Source organism: Medicago sativa, chromosome 8 (genome assembly GCF_051527215.1).
Source record: "Medicago sativa cultivar Bolivia chromosome 8, Bolivia_mono, whole genome shotgun sequence".
Classification (NCBI taxonomy): Eukaryota; Viridiplantae; Streptophyta; class Magnoliopsida; order Fabales; family Fabaceae; genus Medicago; species Medicago sativa.
The window spans coordinates 79,335,753-79,359,682 of NC_140756.1; the positions used below are offsets into that span (position 1 = coordinate 79,335,753).

The 23,930-nt window shown below is 32.1% G+C and overlaps 3 protein-coding genes across 3 annotated transcripts; 1 reads left to right on the forward strand and 2 right to left on the reverse strand.

Moving 5' to 3' along the window:
* Positions 1-10,368: 10,368 nt before the first annotated feature.
* LOC146901960 (F-box/kelch-repeat protein At3g23880-like) lies at positions 10,369-11,858 on the reverse strand. The gene has a single exon (XM_085731393.1). The coding sequence runs from the start codon at positions 11,723-11,725 to the stop codon at positions 10,646-10,648; it is 1,080 nt and encodes a 359-aa protein (XP_085587519.1). The 5' UTR covers positions 11,726-11,858; the 3' UTR covers positions 10,369-10,645.
* Positions 11,859-14,489: 2,631 nt separating this feature from the next.
* GUS2 (glucuronidase 2) lies at positions 14,490-18,718 on the forward strand. The gene is made up of 10 exons (XM_085731392.1): positions 14,490-14,606; positions 15,080-15,352; positions 15,551-15,587; positions 15,736-15,919; positions 16,570-16,718; positions 16,803-17,036; positions 17,133-17,322; positions 17,439-17,564; positions 17,886-17,988; positions 18,204-18,718. The coding sequence occupies exons 2-10, from the start codon at positions 15,143-15,145 to the stop codon at positions 18,615-18,617; spliced, it is 1,647 nt and encodes a 548-aa protein (XP_085587518.1). The 5' UTR covers positions 14,490-14,606; positions 15,080-15,142; the 3' UTR covers positions 18,618-18,718.
* Positions 18,719-19,779: 1,061 nt separating this feature from the next.
* Positions 19,780-22,226, reverse strand: SNAP29 (synaptosomal-associated protein SNAP25-like 29). The gene is made up of 6 exons (XM_085731394.1): positions 22,055-22,226; positions 21,210-21,734; positions 20,751-20,844; positions 20,533-20,663; positions 20,141-20,238; positions 19,780-20,002 (listed from the first exon to the last, which is right to left on the reverse strand). Exons 2-6 carry the CDS (start codon positions 21,669-21,671, stop codon positions 19,903-19,905), a joined length of 885 nt encoding a protein of 294 aa, XP_085587520.1. The 5' UTR covers positions 21,672-21,734; positions 22,055-22,226; the 3' UTR covers positions 19,780-19,902.
* Between the last annotated feature and the right edge of the window lie 1,704 nt (positions 22,227-23,930).

The window sequence follows — 23,930 nt, forward strand, 5'->3', positions numbered from 1 at the left end:
TTTGTGGGCCTAATAAAACCTCATATTATAATTTTTTTTCTTAACAGTTTATTTATGCAAAATAGCTTATTCGAAATAGTTTATTTATGCAAAACAACTTATTAGAATGACTTTTTAAAAACCGCTTATTCAAAACAACTTATTTATGCCAAACAGCTTATTTCGATCTCATTTTAAAAAACAACTTATTCAAAACAGCTTATTTATGCAAAACAGCTTATTCGAAACAACTTATTTATACAAAACAACTTATTTGTGCAAAACAACTTATTCAAAACAACTTATTTATACAAACAGCTTATTCCGATTTCATTTTAAAAAACAACTTATTCAAAACAGCTTATTTATGCAAAACAGCTTATTCGAAACAACTTATTTTTACAAAACAGCTTATTTGTGCAAAACAGCTTATTCAAAACAACTTATTTATACAAAACAGCTTATTTCGATTTTATTTTAAAAAACAACTTATTGAAAACAACTTATTTATGCAAAACAACATATTTATGCAAAACAACTTATTCAAAACAGCTTATTTATACAAAACAGCTTATTTCGATTTCATTTTAAAAAACAACTTATTCAAAACAGCTTATTTATGCAAAACAGCTTATTCGAAACAACTTATTTATACAAAACAGCTTATTTGTGCAAAACAGCTTATTCAAAACAACTTATATATACAAAACAGCTTATTTCGATTTCATTTTAAAAAACAACTTATTTATGCAAAACAACATATTTATGCAAAACAACTTATTCAAAACAGCTTATTTATGCAAAACAACATATTTATGCAAAACAACTTATTCAAAACAACTTATTTATGCAAAACAGCTTATTCGAAACAACTTATTTATACAAAATAGCTTATTTGTGCAAATCAGCTTATTCAAAACAACTTATTTATACAAAACAGCTTATTTGTGCAAAACAACTTATTCAAAACAGCTTATTTATACAAACCAACTTATTCCGATTTCATTTTAAAAAACAACTTATTCAAAACAACTTATTTATGCAAAACAGCTTATTTGTGCAAAACAACTTATTCAAAACAACTTATTTATACAAAACAGCTTATTTGTGCAAAACAACTTATTCAAAACAACTTATTTATACAAAACAACTTATTCCGATTTCATATTAAAAAACAACTTATTCAAAACAACTTATTTATGCAAAACAGCTTATTCAAAACAACTTATTTATACAAAACAGCTTATTTGTGCAAAACAACTTATTCAAGACAACTTATTTATGCATTAATAAGCTGTTTTGAATAAGTTGTTTTGCATAAATATGTTGTTTTGCATAAATAAGTTGTTTTTAATAAGTTGTTTTTTAAAATGAAATCGGAATAAGTTGTTTTGTATATATAAGTTGTTTTGAATAAGCTGTTTTGCACAAATAAGCTGTTTTGTATAAATAAGTTGTTTCGAATAAGCTGTTTTGCATAAATAAGTTGTTTTGAATAAGTTGTTTTTTAAAATGAAATCGGAATAAGCTGTTTTGTATAAATAAGTTGTTTTGAATAAGTTGTTTTGCATAAATAAGCTGTTTTGGATAAATAAGTTGTTTCGAATAAGCTGTTTTGCATAAATAAGTTGTTTTGAATAAGTTGTTTTTTAAAATGAAATCGGAATAAGCTGTTTTGTATAAATAAGCTGTTTTGAATAAGTTGTTTTGCACAAATAAGCTGTTTTGTATAAATAAGTTGTTTTGAATAAGCTGATTTGCACAAATAAGCTATTTTGTATAAATAAGTTGTTTCGAATAAGTTGTTTTGCATAAATAAGTTGTTTTGAATAAGTTGTTTTGCATAAATATGTTGTTTTGCATAAATAAGTTGTTTTGAATAAAGTTGTTTTTTAAAATAAAATCGAAATAAGCTGTTTTGTATAAATAAGTTGTTTTGAATAAGCTGTTTTGCACAAATAAGCTGTTTTGTAAAAATAAGTTGTTTCGAATAAGCTGTTTTGCATAAATAAGCTGTTTTGAATAAGTTGTTTTTTAAAATTAAATCGGAATAAGCTGTTTGTATAAATAAGTTGTTTTGAATAAGCTGTTTTGCACAAATAAGTTGTTTTGTATAAATAAGTTGTTTCGAATAAGCTGTTTTGCATAAATAAGCTGTTTTGAATAAGTTGTTTTTTAAAATGAGATCGAAATAAGCTGTTTGGCATAAATAAGTTGTTTTGAATAAGCGGTTTTTAAAAAGTCATTCTAATAAGTTGTTTTGCATAAATAAACTATTTCGAATAAGCTATTTTGCATAAATAAACTGTTAAGAAAAAAAATTATAATATGGGGTTTTATTAGGCCCACAAATAAATAGATTTTATAGTGGGCTTGGCCCCAAATAATTCTTTTCAATTAGGGGGCTTTAATTTAGTGGGCTTGGTGGGGGCTTTTTTAAGTGGACTTTGAAATTTGGGGCTCTATTGACACCTCTAATTAAATGATGTATGTAGTCTGTATTATAAACCTCGTACATCATTTAATAAATAAATTTAAAATGTAAATTTTTATGTAGATTTTTGCTTATAATAGTGAGTGGATGATGAATCATTTCTAAAAAAAATGCAACACTAATATCTATTGTGCCAACCACCTAGAAACACAGGTCAATTTAGTTGTAAAAAAAAAAAAATTGTACCAAAAAAAAAAAGGCTTTGATATGATCTCCTACGGTAGGGGACCTATTGCCCTCTCCTACCGTAGACTCCGCCAGATCTTTGCTGCTGAACTATTTGAACTTCTACTATTTTGATGTATCGCTTTGGACTGTAATCGTAAACTATCTTGACTTTGACACTTGCAGTCTCTTTTATAAACCTAACTATTATGTAACGTTAATCTGCACATTGTTGGTTCCTTCATTGGTTCTAATTAGTATCATGTTAATTATAATGTTGTTTTCCTAATCTCTTGAACAAAATAGAACATGCTCTTTTTCTACAGCAAATCTTTATAATGCTTTGGTAAATGTTTTAGAAATGTACTTATATATATATAACATCTAATTAACACTGCAATTTTTTTTGTACCTAGCACTTCCCAAATGAGATATCAAGGACATTTCTAAAAGGAACACGGAAAACAATCACACTCATCGACAAACAAGCTCAAAAAAGGTATAAGTGTCGCTTGATAGCGGCAAAGAGAGCAAGTTACGAAAAATACTTAGGCGGCCAATGGTTCAACTTTTTCCGAGAACATATGTTAGAAGTAGGTGATGAGCTAATTTTTGATCTAGAGAAGCCACCTAAAAATATGCACGTTCAAGTCGTTCACAAATAAAGATTTGGTGTTCATGATCCGCACTTTCAACAGATCACCTTAACTCTAATCCTGGACTAGATTATCTTCACTCACTGATGCTACTTCTTTGCTTGATTTCATCTAATGTAAATATGGGCATCAATCCTTTTTTGGTAACTCTATAACAACAACACTCTTTTTTATAATTTTGGATAATATGTAACCATAATTCAAACATCATTGGTTCCTTTATTGGTTCCAATTGTTTTCATCCTAAATATTATGTCAATTCCTAATCTCATAAACTGATTATATGCTCTCTTAACCAGCCCATACATATTTTATGATCAATCACAATGTTCCGTTGTTTTAACATCTCTTCTTTCGAAGAAATTTTTTATCGAATACGTTATTGAACCCGTGCGAAGCACGGGTTTGTAACTAGTTTATTTATAAAACAAAACAAAGAATTATCTAATATAGATTCCTCTACAAAATATTGAAAGAAAAGAAAAACTATTTTACAAATTTTTATATGCATTTATTACTACTACCATTTTATCTTTTTCAAATATATCACTTATTAATACTAATTTGGTACCTATTGAAAGATCAACATCAGTCAATATGATTTGAACGTCAACGTTGCAGGTCCGGAAACATGTGTAATCTGATGATATTGATGAAGTTATATCTGATGTTTCTATCGATTTGAATGAATGAATATCATTTTGATTTTAAAAACAAAAATACTATTTACCATTTTATCTTAAAATGTGAAAAATCAACATTGAATGCATTAATACACCAATGATAATCTAGTCTAGTAATGAACATACATATTTCAGACAAAATTATTTACTTAAATAGGTTTTTTTAATACACGAAATTGTTTTTTACAAACCGCTTATAATTACATTTTGTTTATATATATATATATATATATATATATATATATATATATATATATATATATATATATATATAAGCTACTCTATTTTGTTACACCTTTTCTTTTGGTCTAACTTCTACTTTTATAGAGTAAAGAAGCTAAAATAAAGTCATGCCAAACATAGCCTAAGTATTGAAAAATATTTTTATGACTCTGTAGTCTTTACATATGGTTTTTGATAGAACACTATGGCGTCATTTGATCCATGTAGCCGACCCCACTTAGTGGGATAAGGTTTGGTTGTTGTTGTTGTAGTCTTTACATTTTTAGCCAAATAAATTTTTTTTTGAAAATGTTAGCACTCTATATTAAAAAAAAAAAGAAAAAAAAACTGTAGACCCTTATAACATATTCCCACTGCTACTTGTGGGTACACATTTTCCCATAGTTCATTATTTACACAAGCAAAAGAATAGAATTATGTTGATTGAAAATAAAAATAAAAAAATCGAAAAGGCCAAAAGATAATTAGATTAATAAAGTCCTTTCAAGTATAAAATATGTCTTAAAAGGAAAACAAATGAATACAAAGTAACAAGTTTCAAAACAAAGCAGAAAAGATGACAAAACCACCATTACATAGTGTTGAGACCGATACAAAGAGAAGGATTTGTCCACCGCGAATGGAAATCAACGAATTGAGCTGGTTTGTGTGCCTTTAGCCACTTCCAAGAATCAAGTTTGACAAGCTCGAAAAGTTGCTCCAAATTTGTTTGCTGTTAAAGATTCTTGCATTTCGTTCTTTCCAAACGAGCCGAATGCAAGCCAACCAAATCACTTGAATATAAGCACGAATTTCCTTCATGGAGACATAAGTGTCGCCAAACTGAAGCGTGTGAGCACTAACATGACCAGATTGAACATCGTAGATTCCTAACCAACGAAGAACTAAATGCCAAAGGTTGTTGTAAAAGTCACACTCCAAAAAAAAAAGATGATTAATTGTTTCCTCTTGGTTGTGGTCTCCCGAACACAACATATAACTTGTTGGAACCACTCATCGGTAAACCAAATTATCCTTTGTAGGTATATTATTGTTAATGAGTTTCCATGCAAATAAAGAGACTTTGAGAGATAGTGATTTATTTCAAATGATGTCTGAGTGTACATCCGTGACACGATGATCGCCTTGAGTAAGAATATTATTACCCCCTTTGATAGAATAACCATAAAAGGGATCATGATTCAAATCTATTTGTCAATTAAATTTTCCTATAGAAAAATGTTATCCAACATCAAACTACACTCCCTCAACTAATCCTCCTCCCACACAAACAATCACTTTTTCCATATCCACCCTTGCCCATCAACCTCTAATCTAATTGCTACATATCGGTTATTAAAACACTAGAATCAACATATAACTTAAACAGACGTCTAAATATCGACCACAAACTTACACCCTATATCCAAGGGTCGCTCTAGAAAAATGTACTCTTGCCACCGACTCTTCGCTTCACACCCTCCAAAAACCAACAAGAACTACCACCTCCTACCCCATCAACAATGTCACAAATATCCTTCCACCACACAGACGACTTGCTACCCCCTCTTCTAACTTGACTGCCTCCAACCCCATATTTTGTCGACATTACCATAAGCCACAGCCCTCCTTGATCATCATATAATCGCCAACATCATTTCCCTAACACGGCTAAATTAAATTCATTAATTCTATTAACTCGTAAACCTCCTGACTCCCTATCCAAACACACATGTTCCCCATGTATCCAATGAATTTTGCGAGTCTCATCACCCCCTCCCTATAAAAAAAGATTTAAAAAGGGATTCAATAATAGAAATAATACATGTTGGAGCCTTGAAGAAGGAAATAAAATTAACCAGAAGCGAAGACAAAACATATTTGATAAGCATAAGACGACCATCCATATATAAGTTCTTAAACTTCCAACTAGATAATTTTTTACAAATGTTATCAATCACTGGTTGCCAAAAAGATAGCCGACGTGGGTTTCCCCCGATAGGAAGACTAATATACACAAAAGGGATATGTTTGATTTTTCAATTTAAAACCATTTCCGCTTTCACCAACCAAGACTCTGACACATTAACTCCAACCAACAAACTTTTGTGAAAATTAACTTTCAAGCTTGATATGATTTGAAAGAGAATCAAATTTTCCTTTCGCTCTAACATTACCCCCAACTTTTCTCTCTCAGAATTAGCGTATCATCAACAAATTGGAGACGAGAAATGTGATAGGATGACTCCACACCAACATCATAATCCAAATAAAGAGTTGCTGCAGATGACGAGTTAAGCATCACACTCAACCCTTCCACCGCTAACAGGAATAAGAAAGGGGAAAAAAGATCTCCTCAGCACAAACCTCTACGGATCAGAAACTCATCGGTAGGACTACCATTAACAAAAACTGAAGCAGTTGTTGTGCAAACACATTCCATGATTCATTTCCTCCAGTTGCATGAAAATCCCATCTTTGACATAACCATATCTACGTAACTCCAATCAATCAAGTCATAGGCTTTCTCAAAATCTACCTTAAACGTTATAGATCCTTTTTTTCTTTTGCATCGTCTACCAACTCATTTGCAATGACTATGCCTTTTTAGAATTTGTTTTCCCCTAACAAATGATGCCTGATCTTCAGAAATAACACTATCAATAACCATCTTTAATTTGTTCGCCAAAACATTAAATAAGATCTTGTACAAACACCCTACAAGGGAAATCAGACGAAAGTCGAACAACTTTTGAGGGCTATTCACTTTAGGCATGTGAGCAATAAACGTACAACTCAAATCCTTCACCAACTGGCTATTCACATAGAATTCTGATATAAACATCATAATATCAACCTTAAGATCCTCTCAGAAGTCCTTAATAAAGCCGAAATTAACACCAACGGGTCCCAGACTTTTGAAGCTTTCACAATCCCAAATTACCCTTTTTACCTCCTCCTCTGTAAACGGATTATCAAGATGGACTACATCCTCTGAACTAAGAGTCTCAAAAGGAACATTATGCACCAAAGGAACCAATTTGAAATGATTTTTGAAATGATTGAAAACAACTTCTCTAACATGATTGATCTTCAATTGCTCTGTCATCCGAGTTGATAGATGGAAATCTCATCATCTTCTTGCGGCACTTCAATTCCAAGAAAGAATCTCATTTGAAGAATAATGACATTAAAGAAGAATAACTAATATACAATGAAAGTTTTGTATTTATTATTTTCGGTGTAAATATGATCATCTACATAGACAATAATGACATCGAGAGTTTTTCATTCTTTTTTCCATTTTAGAAATGGTATTAGCTCACTCTCGATCTTTTGGAAGATTTCACTAGTAAAGTAGGACTCAATTCAGCTAAGTCGTGTTCTTGGAGTTTGTTTTAGTCTACATAATGCCTTATGCAGCTTGTAGATTTTGTGCTCACTTCGTCTCTTCGCACAACCATTTGGCCGCTCCACATAGATATTTTCAGTCAATGTCTCTTCACTTCGTCTCATACAAGAATGCAGATTTGACATATCTACTTACTTGATATAATTTACATCCCCTATGAGTTGCAATAGCTATGATCATTTCATTCTCATAGTATCCAATTGGATACTATGAGAATGAACATAACTATTGCACTCATACAGCATGTTGTCATAATGTTTATATTCAGTGCAATTACTTTGTTTGTTTGTTTGCTTGCTTGTTTGTAGGGGTGGCAGAAATTGGTGCCTCGGCTATTGGTAATCTCATATCTTTGCAAATGGAAAAGGTGCTCAGTTTTTGTCTCTATAACTTCTGCAGTAAATAACGGATATTCTTGTCATTTGCAGGTTGTATGATTTTACTGTGCTATGCTATCACTATTTATATCTTCCATTTCTGTGTAACTTTTCTAGCAGATTTTTTCCAAATAAGCATTCTTTGCTATTTACTCTTTGAATTTGGTTTTCTATAGGAGAAATGCTTATTGGTGCAAATGATATTTCGTGGAAAATAACAATCACGGGTTTTATGTGAAAAAAACATTTTTAATAACCACTCCTATTTGCTGATATTCTCTAACTTCAAAAAATTAACATGCATCTGATGATAAACTCTCAGCCCTGGGCTCTCTCGCGTCTTGTTCCCTTCCACTTGATCATTACTTGTTAGCTGCATCATTATATTGGTTACTTAATTCCTTTTCTTTTTTTTTATTGATCATTTGCCACTGCACGTCATTCTTTTAGAAATTGAAATTCTATACACTCCTTTAGTTGATTGATTCCCTGAATGGCTTGCCTTGCCCATTATTCACATAAGTTTTTTAATTAGAAAAATGATTATTTTAGATAATGAAAAAAGAACATAGATGGTAACGAGACGCGTTTTACAGTTCACATAGGTGTTGGTAACTGATCACTGAAGCAAGGCACATAGGTGATGGTGGTATTGATAAAATAAGTTTTATGAATGGTGATTAGTTGAGAAGCTTTGCGGAACAGGATAGATAAATGGTTTATGGCGGTGAATGCAAATATTCTTCAGAAAGAAGACAAAAAAACTCGAGTAACTTTGGTTTATTTATTCAAAATAAAATGAAGCGTAAAAACAGAATCCGGATCAACAGAGATCATGTTATGAGTATTCACTCGCTGCAGAGGAGGAAAACTTCCTTTTGGACAACGGGAAAGACATATTTAGTTCTGTACAATGTAAATATTTATACTTCACAAGTCCTAAGTCAAATGAAACTAAGCTCCATCAACATCTTAATGAAATGCTGAATCTGTATGACATTGAAATGCTGCTAAAGAAACAATGCTTTTGAAATCCACCACATTTTAAATCAAGAAACAAGAAGGTTCTTGAATCAGCTCCCAAAATCAAAGCTATCATTCATTGAGATTTAAAAGCATATACAGACTATAGTGCCTTAAGTTGGCATCAATTTACAGTTCTGACCTACATACAAGTACTAAGTTTGAAGCTGTTGAAAATCCGCCCTACCATATTCAGAATGATAGCAGATTGGATTGAAATCTGCTAACAGAGGCAAATACTTAAGTATGGATGCTTACAAGACACAACTCCTACCTCTGCAGTGACTAACACACTGCTATCACGAACCACATAACTTGTTTCACTAAAGCTTTGATATCATTGTATAACTTAGTATAGTCACCTCTCCATGTTGTTTTCTTTGAAGCATTTTCCTGTGTAAAACATGACATATTCCCCTCGTGTCTTTTTCATAATTAACCACTAAGCAAATAACCAGTCATGAGTATAAAAAAGGTAGGCTACTTCAATATTTGTTTACTTTGTCAGTGACACGTATTAAGAAGCAAGCCTACAGTGCACTTTAAATTTTTTTATTTCTGAGTTATTAGATGGAAAATGCTTTAAAATCTTTTCATGAACACAATATAATATTTCCACCTGCCTGTTTATTTGCTTAATAAAAACAGGTAAAGTCAAAGTCAAATCTATACTCTTTTTGGACATCTATAAAAACATTGTGATTTGTGAAATAGAATTTCAACCAAACCAGGTACACATAATTTGAACCAGTTGGATTTGAACAGCAAGGAAAAGAAACTACTTTTGATACGACAATGGCAAAAACAGTATGTTAGTCATTGGGAGGCCACAGAAATTTCCCCTTCAAAAAAAGATATAACACAAATCTAATCAAGCTCCAATAAAAAGCTTCTGTGTTATGCCTGTGACTAACAGTCTAACAATTAACATCCTCCTAAGAAGCTTATCCCCTTGCAAACTGCATTTGCTTTTTTCTTAAACCCCTTTCTTTGAAAACTCTAAGTTGTAATTGCAGCACTATTTAGGTTCATGAAATATGAGGCGGTTTAGTTTTGATGTTTATTATGATCTAAAATATTAAAAATTCATTAAATTGTTTATGCACAGATAGTTAATTAGAAATTAGTTATTTTTTTGGATTGAAACAGAAAAAAGGCAACAGCCAAAGTTAGTTTTTCATTGAAACTAGAGAATATAACCTTTTTTCTTCAGTTAGATATGTGGCTACGATCCAATTTTTAATGAATCGGTTTGAGTCAAATACGTGTAATTGTGATTTTGATCTCGACCAACATGCATAAACTCATGTACTAATTTACCATATAAAACAAGTTCAAGTAATGACCAAAACAAACATCAGAACTCAATCCAGATACACATGCATAAATAACAGCGAATCACACAAACAAAGTTGTCAATATTTCCAATAAGCATATTACATATAGTTAACCAATAAACATTTCATGGCATATTGGATCAGCTCATGTGGCATGTTGGCTCATGTTACAAATGCAATCGAACACATATTACCCTACATACGCAGCCACCCAAGAGTAAATTATTATAAATATCAAGAAAAAGGTGAAGGAGAATATTTCACAACCTCATTCTTCTTCTTGTTTGTGTCATCTTCTTAAGCCTGTTGATTGTCACCGGGAAGTGAAAGCAGAGACTCTGTATACACGGCCACTTCAGGTCCATATGATTCGTTATAGGAGCGACACTCTAACAACTTTCCTCCATGATTATACTTCACCAATCTGTTAGGATCATCTGTTCCAATAATAATACCTTTTTTTGCAGAGCATAAAGGAGAAAAGGGGTGTTGAATGCCATCAAAAGGAAAAACATGAGTGTTTGTCCAAGACTTATGCACTTTGTATACTTTCATCACCCATATTTCAGCTGCACCACGATGAGCCCACAAACCAAGAAATTCTCCAAATACCCACAAACCAGAATCGTAAGGTTCATGTTTAAGCTTATATGGCACAGGCATACAAAAAAAATTCCTTTCAATTAAATCAAAGGCAACAATAACATCCTTTAGCAAATCAAGACGAAAAGCCAACCAATGAATAGCCCCATTAAAGAACAACCCAGCTTTGGGCTCATGTTCAGAAGCAGATGCATACATGCAATGAGGACCCTGAATTTGTTTCCATGTATTAGTTCTCAATGAGAAAATCTCCAAGAGACATGTATGAAGATGAACGGACATTGAAACCACCAAATAATCATCTGTTGACGAGTCATACCCAAAACCATAGAAATATTCACATTCCTTATCTGAATCACACTCAACAGGAGACAAAGGTATTTTTTTATGAAATGCAGTGGATGGGTTCCATATATAAAAGCTTAAAGAACAGTGCAAAAGTATAAACCCTCTACACGAACCTTTAATTTCAAGATCTGAATAAGAACCTATAGGTAGAAAATCAAAATCTAGTGAAGCAAAAGCAGAATCGTCATGAAGCGATGCTTCTAAATCTATAGATTCAAAAGCTGAAGTTGATATGAGCAAAACTCTACGGGTGTGTGTTGCGGCGGAAAGTTGAAAATGTGAATTAGCAAAGTGGGAATCATTGGAGATAAGAGAAAACCAAGACTTACAAACGGATTTGAAACGTACAAGAGACTTCACCGGTGACCTTAGTAGGATTTGGATGATCAATTCATGAGGCAGATGCGGCAGCGTCGTCGTCTCCATTCACGCGTCTTAGTGTTGATTTAGGGTTCGGATTCAATTGCGAACAATCAATTGTTTTTGCAAGTTATGTTTGGGTAAGGTATGCCTTAGCCTTATTACACAGTAGTGGCTTTTTCTTTATTTTGAACAAAAAATGTTGTTTTTTTTAGAGGAAACAAAAAATGTTATTGTGTCACGAGGGTTTGATTTTGTAAAAAAAAAAAAAAAAAAAGAAGGAAAAAAATTCTGATTCAAGTGAAATTGTTTTCTTAAGATATTAAATTAAGTAGCTAAATTGACACTACCGAAAATCAAATATGAAATTTCAAGAAATAGCAAACTTCGAGGTTTGAAGTCAACTGACCCGTGCTCTGCACAGGTTTATCGTAAAGGGATTGACATACGAATAAGGATATAGCCAACAGGATAGTAATGAAATTGGTGCGATGCATTTTTTTAGTATTAAATAAGTGTACAAAAAAAAAAAGGCAAGAGGATAAGAATGAAATTGGTTCGATGCATTTTTTTAGATGGAATTTGTTAGGTTAAATTACTGCTAACCTAATACAGCAAATGAGCGGGAAAAAAATTAGGTTAAGTTGCTGCAGACGTAACAAAATTAATAAATAAGAATGTCAAAAAAAGGCATGAAATTAAAAAAAATCCAAAAAAAAAGTGTAAAATTCTTGACAAAAAAAATATAAAATAGAAGGATCATACGTGATCATTGATATGGCAGCAAATATTTTCTTCAAAAAAAAAGGCAAGCGGATAGGAATGAAATTGGTGTGCAATGCATTTTTTTAGATGGAATTTGTTAGGTTAAATAATTGCAAACCTAATAAAGCAAATGAGCGGGAAAAAATTAGGTTAAGTTGTTGCAGACGTAACAAAATTAATAAATAAGGATGTAAAAAAAGGCATGAAATTAAAAAAAAAAAAGTGTAAAATTCTTGACCAAAAAAAAATATAAAATAGAAGGATTATACGTGACCATTGATATGGTAGAATATATTTTCTTAAAAAAAAAAGACAACCGGATAGGAATGAAATTGGTGTGCAATGCATTTTTTTAGATGAAATTTGTTAGGTTAAATAATTGCAAACCTAATAAAACAAATGGGCGGGAAAAAATTAGGTTAAGTTGCTGCAGACGTAACAAAATTAATAAATAAGGATGTAAAAAAAAAGGCATGAAATTAAAAAAAAATCCAAAAAAAAAAGTGTAAAATTCTTGACAAAAAAAAGTATAAAATAGATGGATCATACGTGATCATTGATATGGCAGCAAATATTTTCTTCAAAAAAAAAAAGGCAAGCGAATAGGAATGAAATTGGTGTGCAATGCATTTTTTTAGATGAAATTTGTTAGGTTAAATAATTGCAAACCTAATAAAGCAAATGAGCGGGAAAAAATTAGGTTAAGTTGCTGCAGACGTAACAAAATTAATAAATAAGGATAACACTAGACCAAACTCAACTCAAGTGAGTTAAAACTATTATAATGGAATTGTTAAAGAATAAAGAATATATTATATTGATCCTAATTATAACATTATTTATAAAATAAAATAAAAATGTCGATAAATATAAAACTCTATTTAAGTTTTTAGATGGATTTATCTGTTTTGACGAGTGCCCTTTTTACTAAAAGTGTTCTAGATATGGAAATTGAGTTTGACATGACCACGAGACAGAAAACAGTTTTAGGGTGTTTGCAAGCAACAAACACTCATGATTTTCTTTTGAGGAACAAGTCGTTCATTGTAAGAAGCTTCCTGACTTTAAGTATATACATGAATATGTTTGGATGTCCTTTTTGATATATTCGGGCGGCGAGAGTATCGATGAAGAAGGAGACGTGAACTTCCTGACTAACCCACTAGATAAAAGATCGACATTTAAACATGGATGTGTGAACTTGATTGATGCTTCAACACTTGTGGGATTAGGGCCCGAGGCTTTTGCGGTAGGACTTGCAGCTCTAAAAGTTGAACCAATCAAAGTGGTCAAACACAAGAAAACATGTTTTGACAAGCAACTTCCTTTTATACCATTTACATTTGACACTTTTGACTTTCTAGCACCAGAGGTCGTTAACCTTCTACCTAGAATTCAAATGCTCATGCATAACAATGTAGTGTCTCCTAAGTCCATGAATTTAGCGAATGCATTTGTTTTGTTAGGAAAAATCATGTATAATATATGGATTAAAAAATTAATTTTTTGGATATTTTCATCCGAATTTGTACCAAAACCTCTAATCATTTAACTTTTAACTTAAATTAATTGAACTACTTAATCCGCCGAATCTAAGTTTATATGAGATCTTGAGTATATATTCATCAAATTACATCTAAATCAAATGTTACTTTATTATTACGTCCAAAAATAATAATTTACATCTAATTAAAAAAATTTTTTTGAAAGGATCTAATTAAAAAAATAAATGTTTAATGAAAGGAAAAAAAAAATACAAAAGAGAATAGACAGTTGGTTTTGATTGGAAAGATCCGCTATTTGAGTAATTTTAGACTTTTTCACAAAATGATGTATATTGTTCAACTACTCCTAGCAAAAGGACACCTAATATTTGAAAGGTTAATTTGGAGGCAAGAAAGAAAAATAACCTAAGTTGAATCAAATCAACGTGAGTTGTTGTTGTTGTCTACGTGAAGAAACAAACCTATCTGAGACAGGTTTATCCCATCTTAATCATTCAACTACCACAATCACAACAAACAACATTGTCCTTTAATTTGATCCTTTCCTTCTCAATGTGGTTGCTTCACAATCGTAAAACCTTTCCAATGGGTCACTCCAACGCAAACAAACTTCTCTATATTTTTTTTTGCTTGGCGCCTTATACCTCTTACCCGTTGTAGCATTGAGGAATATTGAGGTTGGTTTTTATGTTTTCTTGTTTTTTTTCTTCATCTGGGTGTTCTTCATGTGGTTTTACTTATAGCTCAAGATTTAGCATTGAGGATTCCCATTGTATTTTATGGCATATCAAATTCATGTATAAATTTTTTAAACCGTCAATTATGGATGATCCTCGGATCATTAAAAACATTTGACTTTAGCATAACTACCATTAAAGTCAGAAATATGTATTGGTTGTGATTTGTTGGTAGTGTAAAACATTTGACACTGATGATGTATCAAAATTGAACTCTAAGTTAATGCAACTTATGTTTATGCTTTTTAAACAACCTTTAGTTTGATCATTTCCTATGTTTAATGCTCAATGTTGTGTAGCGTCAAAGCTAAGATACATATGCCTGCAAATATTTAGCTTCAAAGGATCTTTTTGCAATTTGCAATCATGTATTATCATTCACTTTCTTATATATCTTATCTTTTTTATTGCAGTAAATTAAATTGGATAAATTGAGTTGGGCTTGGATGCTCTTGTAATTGATCTACTACCAATTGATGGGATTCCACCTTGCCTTGTTTCTCTTCCTGGTTTCTCTTCGTTTGATTTCAACTCAAGATATTGAACATGGTTCCATCGAAGTGAACGGAGTTCAAGGAATTGCTGAAAATGATGATAACTTCATTTGCGCTACTATTGATTGGTGGCCTCAAGATAAGTGTGACTACAATTATTGCCCCTGGGGCTCTTCATCTGTTCTCAATTTGGTTAGTATTTAGGTTCTCGTATTTATCTTCTTGAAGTTTACGTCACTCACATACACTGCGCACCAATCACTTGTGTTAGACCCCGGTAGGTACTGGCCCTATACTGTATATATCCCTTGCACCTGCATTCTCTCATTTTGAACTATCGAAAGCTTTGAAGCAGTATTAATGATAACTCAATGTTGATTGGCTTTTCAGGACTTGTCTAATCCTAGCCTTGCAAAGGCAATACAAGGTATATATGTTTACATTATTATGTATATCCATATGATCTAAGAAACAATGTATTTCCTAAAACAGCAATGCATTTTTACTAGTAGTATCAATCTTGGAATATTTATTTTAAGTCTGATGTTATTCTTTCAATAATGGTTACTTGATAGCTCTCAGGCCTTTGAGGATAAGAGTTGGAGGTTCATTGCAAGACCGAGTGCTGTATGAGGTAGGAAGTTTGAAGTCCCCTTGCCAACAATTTCAAAAGATGAAAGGTGGATTGTTTGGATTTTCAATGGGATGCTTACACATGAAAAGGTGGGATGAGCTGAATCATTTTTTCAAAAATACAGGGTGAGTCAGAATTGTATTCATTAGATTCTTGTTCTTTTTCATCAACTATCTCCTCTTTTTCCTTCTTGCCAAAGTAAGAGTTTGAAAAGTTAAATTAGGTTCTCTTATGTAGGAGGGTATTGCAAGTCTGTGACAAAGTCATAAGATTTATTTGCTGAAAAGTAAAAATATCACTTGCTATCACTTTTTGTAGCTTGGTAAGAACCAAATGAAACTGTTTCTGTTTAGAAGTACATTATGACAATGAGGAAATCAACATTTTAGTTCTTGAAATTGTAAAGGTTGATTAATTTAGTCCTTTAAGTTTGCGAAATAGCAACTTAGCCGCTTAAAGTCAATTTAGTCACTTTTCCAAATTTAGCACCACAATTTTAAAGGTTCTCTGTTTGTCTTGATGCAGCAAGAGACTATTAAAGTCAATAAGCAGGTGTTTTATTGATTTTGATGGAAGGACTAAACTAATTAATGTTATTTAATTTAAAGGGACTAATTTGATGTTTCATAAATTTGAGAGACAATTTCGTGGCCTTACAATTTCGAGGACTAAAATGCTTATTTATTCTTATAACAATATATGCAAGTGGACATACATTCACTGCTACTACAGAAAAATCACTTTTATGCTGGAACTTAGAATTTATCACTTGCAGGGCCATGATGACTTTTGGCTTGAATGCACTCCATGGGAGGCACAAAATTAGTCACACTGTTTGGGGAGGAGACTGGGACCCTACAAATGCTTATGATTTCATAAATTACACCATATCAAAAGAATACGAAATTGATTCATGGGAGTTTGGTAAGAAAACACAAGAAAAACTATTTGTTATGTTATGTCAACTCTATTTCATTGGAAACTTATTCTTTGCATGCTGCCATATAGGTAATGAATTGAGTGGTAAAGGCATCGGTGCAAGTGTTGATGCTGCACAGTACGGGAAAGACTTGATCAAGCTTAAACAAAAGTTAAACACACTATACAAGAACACCAAGTTCAAACCATCACTTATAGCACCAGGAGGTTTCTATCAAAAGGAATGGTTTGATAAGCTTCTTGAGGTTTCAGGCACAGGCGTTGTCGATGTGATCACTCATCATGTATATAATTTGGGACCAGGTTTACATAGTTCTTTCTGCTATAGTCATTAATAGAGGACATTTAACATATTTGTTAGAATATTCCTACAGGTTTAAATGATTTGTTTTTGTTTAGGTAATGATGCGCATCTTGAAAATAAGATTCTAGATCCTGCGCACTTAAGCAAGGTAGAATCAATTTTTAGCAATCTTTCAGAAACCATTCAAACACATGGTCCTTGGTCGGCTGCTTGGGTTGGAGAAGCTGGCGGGGCATTCAACAGTGGTGGTCGTGATGTTTCTGACACATTTGTGGATAGCTTTTGGTAATGTTTGGAAATTCCTTCCACCATTTTGTGTTCATTTTTTTGTGCTAAATTAAGGATTATGCTTTATTTTGTAAAAAGGAAATTAGAAATTCTGAAATTTAAATTAATTGTAGGTACTTAGATCAACTTGGATTAGCATCCAGATACAACACCAAGGTCTATTGCAGGCAGACCTTAATTGGAGGAAACTATGGCCTTCTTAATGTCACCACTTTCACTCCCAATCCTGACTACTACAGGCAAGTGTAAATTGAAAAAAAAAATGTAAAATGAAGGAGAAAACAGTAATATATATCTGTTTTTCTAAATTGTTGAAGAATTTTAAGGGTCGGCCTAATAATTTTTAAAAATAAGTGGAGCTTAAAGCAAGGTTGAATATAAATGGTCTTTTTTATTAGAATATGAGGCATTTTTACTTGTAAAATCTAATGAAAAATAATTTTTTGTTAGGGGGCCTAAAGCGAGGGCTTTGGTGGCATTACCCTTAGGCCGGCCCTATAATATGTATGGGCAATTATTTAATAAATCTAATCCTATGTTTTGGATTTGATTTTGAGCAGTGCACTTTTGTGGCATAAGCTTATGGGGAAAGGTGTTCTTGCAGCTTCTAGTGATGTTTTTTCACCATTTTTACGAACTTATGCCCATTGTTCAAAAGGCAGAGTAAGTATGCTAATTTGACATGTAAATTTATAAAACTTAAGCTGATACAAAATTAACTTTTCTCCCTGCACACTACCATTTGACATACAAATTTTATCATATAAGCATCATTACATGTATGTGCACAAAAGCTTTTGACAGTTAGCAAATTGAATTTACCTCAACACATTGGAGCATTCCTCCTATAACCATTCTTAATTTCTTTCATCCTGCAGGATGGAGTAACAATACTGCTAATCAACTTAAGCAATCAGACTAAGTTCATACTCAATGTTCATGACAGTGTGCATGTGAGTAATAGAGAAAATGAAGATGCAAAAAGCAACACCCACATAGATAATTCATTCATAAATCAACTCAAGAGGGCATTTTCTTGGGTTGGAACAAAGCTATCAGATGTCACATTCAGGGAGGAGTACCACTTAACACCAAAAGATAATGCCCTTAAAAGCAAAACCATGTTGCTGAATGGTAGTCCACTAAAGTTAACAGATGATGGAGAAATTCCTAAATTGGATCCAGTACTCAATAGTGTATATTCTTCAATATACATAGCTCCTTTATCTATTGCATTTATTGTTTACCCTAACCTTGATGCTCCAGCTTGTTTTAGAAACAGTAAATTGTAATAAGAAATGATTTTTGAATCTTGTAAAGTATTAGGAATTTGGAATTGTAAACTCATTGAAATTTTACGTAGTAGCTCTATATTTTTTCTTCACAGCAAAAATGCAACCACCTTTACTGAATATATACTCTACTTATTCTGCCGATTACTTAACACAATGAGTAGTATAAATAATTTTGCATTCATAATATAAAGATGGCAAAATTACACCAGTGGTCCCTTAATTTAATTTCAAGCAACGATTTGGTCCGATATCTTGTTTTCATTGCATTTTTGCCATTTTGGTTCATTTACATGAGTTTTCAAGCTTGAAACTCATGGTTTTCTTTTCTTATGACCTCTCAATCTTCAAATATATGGTCTTTCATCTATGTTTGGATACGAATCTTAGATATAAAATTAAGGGTAAGTGGCAGGATGGGATGCACTCCTTCCTTTTGCATTCAGTCCTTCTTTTTTTTTAAATGATCAATACAACGGAAGATACATCCATTCAATTACATCCCCTTAATTTCATCGCATTCCACCGATTCAAACATACTCTAAAATCATTAAATGTCTAACTCCACGTTCCAAGTATCATACCTAGTATGGAATATCTAACTTTGTTGGTTAAAACTTAAAATGCCTTCAGAACAGTTAGGCGTTATATGGGAACAAGGACAAAAAGGGAGGACAAGGGAAAGGGAGGAGAATCCCGGCCTTGTGTAGAACAGTGTTTTTCGATAGAAGCATGGAATAATATACTCATACTTGTGAGTAATATCTTCTTTGTTTAGAGAATATTATAAAGGAAGGAAAATGATTGGTAAGTTTATTCAAAATCCTCCAAAGTCCTCCCTTGATGCATTTACAGTTCCCACTTATTGGAGGAATTTAGCCCAATGAAGAAAAGTAAATTTCTGCAAGGCAGTAAACTACTCTCCCTTCCTCTTCCCATTCCCCGTCCCTTTATCGTCAAAGTCATCTCTTGCCTTTTCCTCCCAAACAAAACCTTAGGTTTATCACTACAGGTTTGTTGGTCATTATTGTGAACGGTTATAATATCATGGTTATACATTAAAAATTCTATATAAAGAGATTTTCTTTCCACTGTCGTTTTTTGTTAGTTGTTATGGTCAATTTGTTACAAGACATAAAGAAGTTTGAATGGAGCAGTGACATTGCACAAAAGGTGAATTTAATCTATGGCAAATTCAGTAAGTGTAAACTAAAGATGGTCTTTAACCCAAATGATGTATCCATTACAGTATGGAAAAACAATGATTAAAAGTTGAAAATCAGTCTTATTTTCCCATTAGACGACGAGCACGCTGATTAGCACCTTTCACTCGGAAATTCAACTCATCCACATCATCGTCTAAATGACTCAAGGCTTTGTTATGCCTGCAACATTTACCAAAATAAATTATGAGAACCATAGAACAAGTAAAGTCTTTCTCAAAGGTTGATACAGATGCCAAATCGACCATCACTTTGTTATTTGTTTAAGATTAAACAGTAAATAGAATACAATTGACTAACCTCTCAATTTCTGATCCCATGTCAACAGCCATGTCTTTTAGCTCTCCCAATAGATCACTTAAATTTGACAGTGCATCATCTTGCTTCCCTTTTTCAAACTGTTTCAGGACACTTTATTTAGCATCTGAATTCTATATTAACACTAAATATTGTGCAAGGTAAACAAGAAAATCACAAATGAAAATGAAGAGTTTGCAATATTATTAATGGTTGTGAATAAAACTGATGATTCAAACTAGTGATCTGATCAATAGAGTTGAAAGTATAGTAGTATAATGGAAAGTAACCAACAAAGATTAAACGGATTTATATCAGAAAGAAACTAAAGCTTTGTCAAGTTCAGCAGGCTTTACTTATATAACAGTTTAATCTTTCACCGAGTAGATACGAACCTCGACTTTTGCAAGTGCATCTGTTGGTTCCTGAGGTGGAGTTCGCAGCCGGGACTGCCCTTCGGATGCAGAAGTCAATCCCAACTTCTCTCTCTGTTCCAAGTGGTTTCCCTTTCTTCTGACCGCATCATCTACATAACATGAAGCACATTATGCCTATGATAATGATACAGCACAAAATAATTAGAAAAGAAAACATATGGAGAGAAAATATTAACCTCCAAAAATAACAGGGCCTGTTATTGTACGTGTCTTCTTTGGTTTCCATGTTTTGGAGAAGAGGCCTCCAAGGCTTCCCAAAAGCTTTTCTCCCTGGAAGCAGGTAATAATACAGTCAAAATTTAGTCAATTTTCGGCACAGCTTGGGTTTGCTTATAATTTGTAGAAGCTTCTCTAACAAAATAAGTTTATAGAAATGCAAAAGCTAATTTCAACTAATAAGAGAAACTATTTTTTAAAATACTCATAGGATTGCAAGAGTCTTTTGATATTTCTTTTCTCATAAGTGCTTGTGGAGAAGTTATCAAAACTGACTCTTAGTCCACAATATCAATTTGAACGGGTTTCATCACAAAAGTTCTATGAAGAGCAAGATAAATTTTTTCACAAAGGTAAAACAACATGAAGAAAGCACTATATAGGAGCACTTGAACAAATGTATATTAAGAAGACTATACCCGACTTAAATCTCGATCAATGTCAGTGGCGACATGGTGACTCCTAGTAATTTGCTCACCCTGGTGATGAAGGGTGACCAATGTCTTGGCAGCATCCTCTCTTATGTTCTCTGCTATCTTCAAACAATTGTGAACGGATTTGGTAGTCTCCTGAGCCTTGTAAACAGCATAATTCTCCAACTCCTGCACGGATTGATTCTCTACTCCGCCAGAATCACGGAAATTATTCTTATACCTGTTCCGGTCTGCTGATCGATGAACATACGTTGATGATGGAGTTTTCTTAGTGTCATCAACATCATCAAACGGGTTGGTGTTCACTTCTAAGGTAACTAGTGCTCGTTCTGAAGACGTCTTCTTCGACGAACTCATCTTTCTGCTATCCTTTTCCTCATCATCAGAATCAAACGGATTCGACCAGGATTTAACATCATTGACAGGAGAATTCTTTGAATTGAACATTGTCGTCTCTGTTATTGCAGAATTGAGTGAAATGCAGATCAAAGTAAATCCGGTTTTTACTCCCTGTAATATTGAAGCAAGATGTATTCAGTTAGTAATCAAAAGCAACCCAAATATGAATCAACGTATGACAAAAGCATCAATTTTTCTATACTACAAGAAACCATATTGACTAAAAAGGAAAGGGCAAAACAGATAAACTAGGGTAGAAAGAATAGATAAAAGCGTTAATTCAGTAAGAGTAAAGAAACACAAAAAAGGGGTACAAAAGTTGCATCATAAAGTTGATAAAAGCAAAATCAAGAAGAGGGTATAAAATCAACACAAGAATAGAATATGATGGAATTTATTAAGGGGAAAATAATAAAAATTGAAAGTTGTACCTGGAAGAAGCAGAAAGATTCGATAAAAAAAGTCCTCGGAGAAGAGGGAGGAATTAGAATAAGAACAAAGAGAATTGGAAAATGGCGTCAACAAATGTTCGATTGGGAAACTGCAAAGAAGAAAGAAGAACTTGGAGTGAGCGTGTTTTTGATGATTCACGCGCTCTTCTTTCTTTTTTGTTTGGTTTGTTTATTACTATAGGAGGCGTTGTTTCTGAATTGAGCCGTTGAGTTTAATGGATTGGGACTTGGGTGGGACCTTTTCATAGTAGGATATTTGCTATTTTTCTTTTCGGTTAATTAGGCTCTACAAAATTGCGACCTTGTAAGTTTAGTCCTTACTTAATTTTAATAGCATTTTTAATCCCTACAAAAAATTTCTGCACTCAATATTAGTCCTTGCTCAATCCAAATTTGTTTAATTTATGCTTAAACTCTTAAGTTTTTCAACAATTTTTTACAAGCGTGTTAAGAACGTTATTAAAAGGTCCTCCAAAAAAAATATCACAAAAATTTGATTTCTACGTCCATATTTTTGTTACTTATATCTTAAACTTTTGTCGTTTTAAAAAATTCATATTTAATTTATTTCATGTTAAAAAATTATAGATTTTAGTAAATGAACATTTCATAGTGTTCTAAACTTGTATAAAAAGAATCGTTAAAAAATTTAAAAGTTTAAGGATAATTAAACAAAATTTATTTTAGCAGGGACTAAAATTATAAGTAAATTTTTTTTGTAGGGATTAAAAAAGCTATTAAAATTAAGTAAGGACTAACCTTAGAAGGTCGCAATTTTATAGGGACCAAAAACATATTTAACCATTTTCTTTTTTGACCAAAAATACTCAAAAACTTTTAAATTCAGTTTAATCTCTTACAATAAAAACATACTTCCTCCGTTTCAAAATGAGTGTCGTTTTAGGTGTTTACACACATATTAAGAAATGCAATGATTAAAAGAAAGAGAATGGTTATTTTACCAAATTATCCTTATTAACTACTCCATCCGTTTCAAAATGAGTGTCGCTTTAGCCAATTGCACACAAATTAAGGAATGGAATAAAGTAGTCAAATGTTATAGCAATTTTACCAAATTATCCTAATCAATTATTGGTTTGTTTTTCATTAAAGAAAAAATAATCCTTTGGAAGTAGTGTAACATAGTATTAATTGAAGGGTACAATTGAAAAGAAAAAGTTATTATTGCATTGGAAAATGAAAGCGACATTCATTTCGAAACAATTTTTTTTGGCTAAAACGACACTCATTTTGAAACGGAGGGAGTATTGGTTAGTTTTAAAAGTAATATTTTGGAAGTAGTGTGCAGAGTATTAATTGGAAGGTACAATTGAAAAGAAAAAGTTATTATTGCATTGGAAATGTAAAGTGACATTCATTTTGAAACAAGTTTTTTTGGCTAAAGCGACACTCATTTTGAAATAATAATAATAATAATAATAATAATAATAATAATAATAATAATAATAATAATAATAATAATAATAATAATAATAATAATAATAATAATAATAATAATAATCATCGAAAAGAGAAAACTTGGTCCTTATATCTAATCTAAATCCCTAAATGTTACTCCCTCCGTCCTTAATTATAAGCAAATTTGATTTTTTTGTTCATTTAATTAATGATGTATGTGGTCCATAATATGAACCACATACATCAATAATTGAATGAACCAAAAAAGTCAATTTCCTTATAATTAGGGATGGAGGGGGTATCTTCTTCAAAAACACAAAAACCTCCCATTCAAGTATATTTTTATATATCCCTAAAAAAAAGTATATTTTTATATAGTCTAAAAGAATCAACAACGTTGAGATTGAGATTGATTATAATCTATGTTACAATAACC

What these genes read in the sequence shown, in the direction of transcription:
- SNAP29 (XM_085731394.1), bottom strand. Translation starts at nt 21,671, where the DNA reads ATGTTCAATTCAAAGAATTCTCCTGTCAATGATGTTAAATCCTGGTCG. An exon ending in TTGATCGAGATTTAAGTCGG is followed by an intron (nt 20,845 to 21,209) that starts GTATAGTCTTCT and finishes ACCTGCTTCCAG; the next exon opens with GGAGAAAAGCTTTTGGGAAG. An exon ending in ATGCACTTGCAAAAGTCGAG is followed by an intron (nt 20,239 to 20,532) that starts GTTCGTATCTAC and finishes GTCCTGAAACAG; the next exon opens with TTTGAAAAAGGGAAGCAAGA.
- LOC146901960 (XM_085731393.1), bottom strand. Translation starts at nt 11,725, where the DNA reads ATGGAGACGACGACGCTGCCGCATCTGCCTCATGAATTGATCATCCAA.
- GUS2 (XM_085731392.1), top strand. Translation starts at nt 15,143, where the DNA reads ATGGGATTCCACCTTGCCTTGTTTCTCTTCCTGGTTTCTCTTCGTTTG. An exon ending in ACATTTGTGGATAGCTTTTG is followed by an intron (nt 17,323 to 17,438) that starts GTAATGTTTGGA and finishes AATTAATTGTAG; the next exon opens with GTACTTAGATCAACTTGGAT. An exon ending in CCCATTGTTCAAAAGGCAGA is followed by an intron (nt 17,989 to 18,203) that starts GTAAGTATGCTA and finishes TTCATCCTGCAG; the next exon opens with GATGGAGTAACAATACTGCT.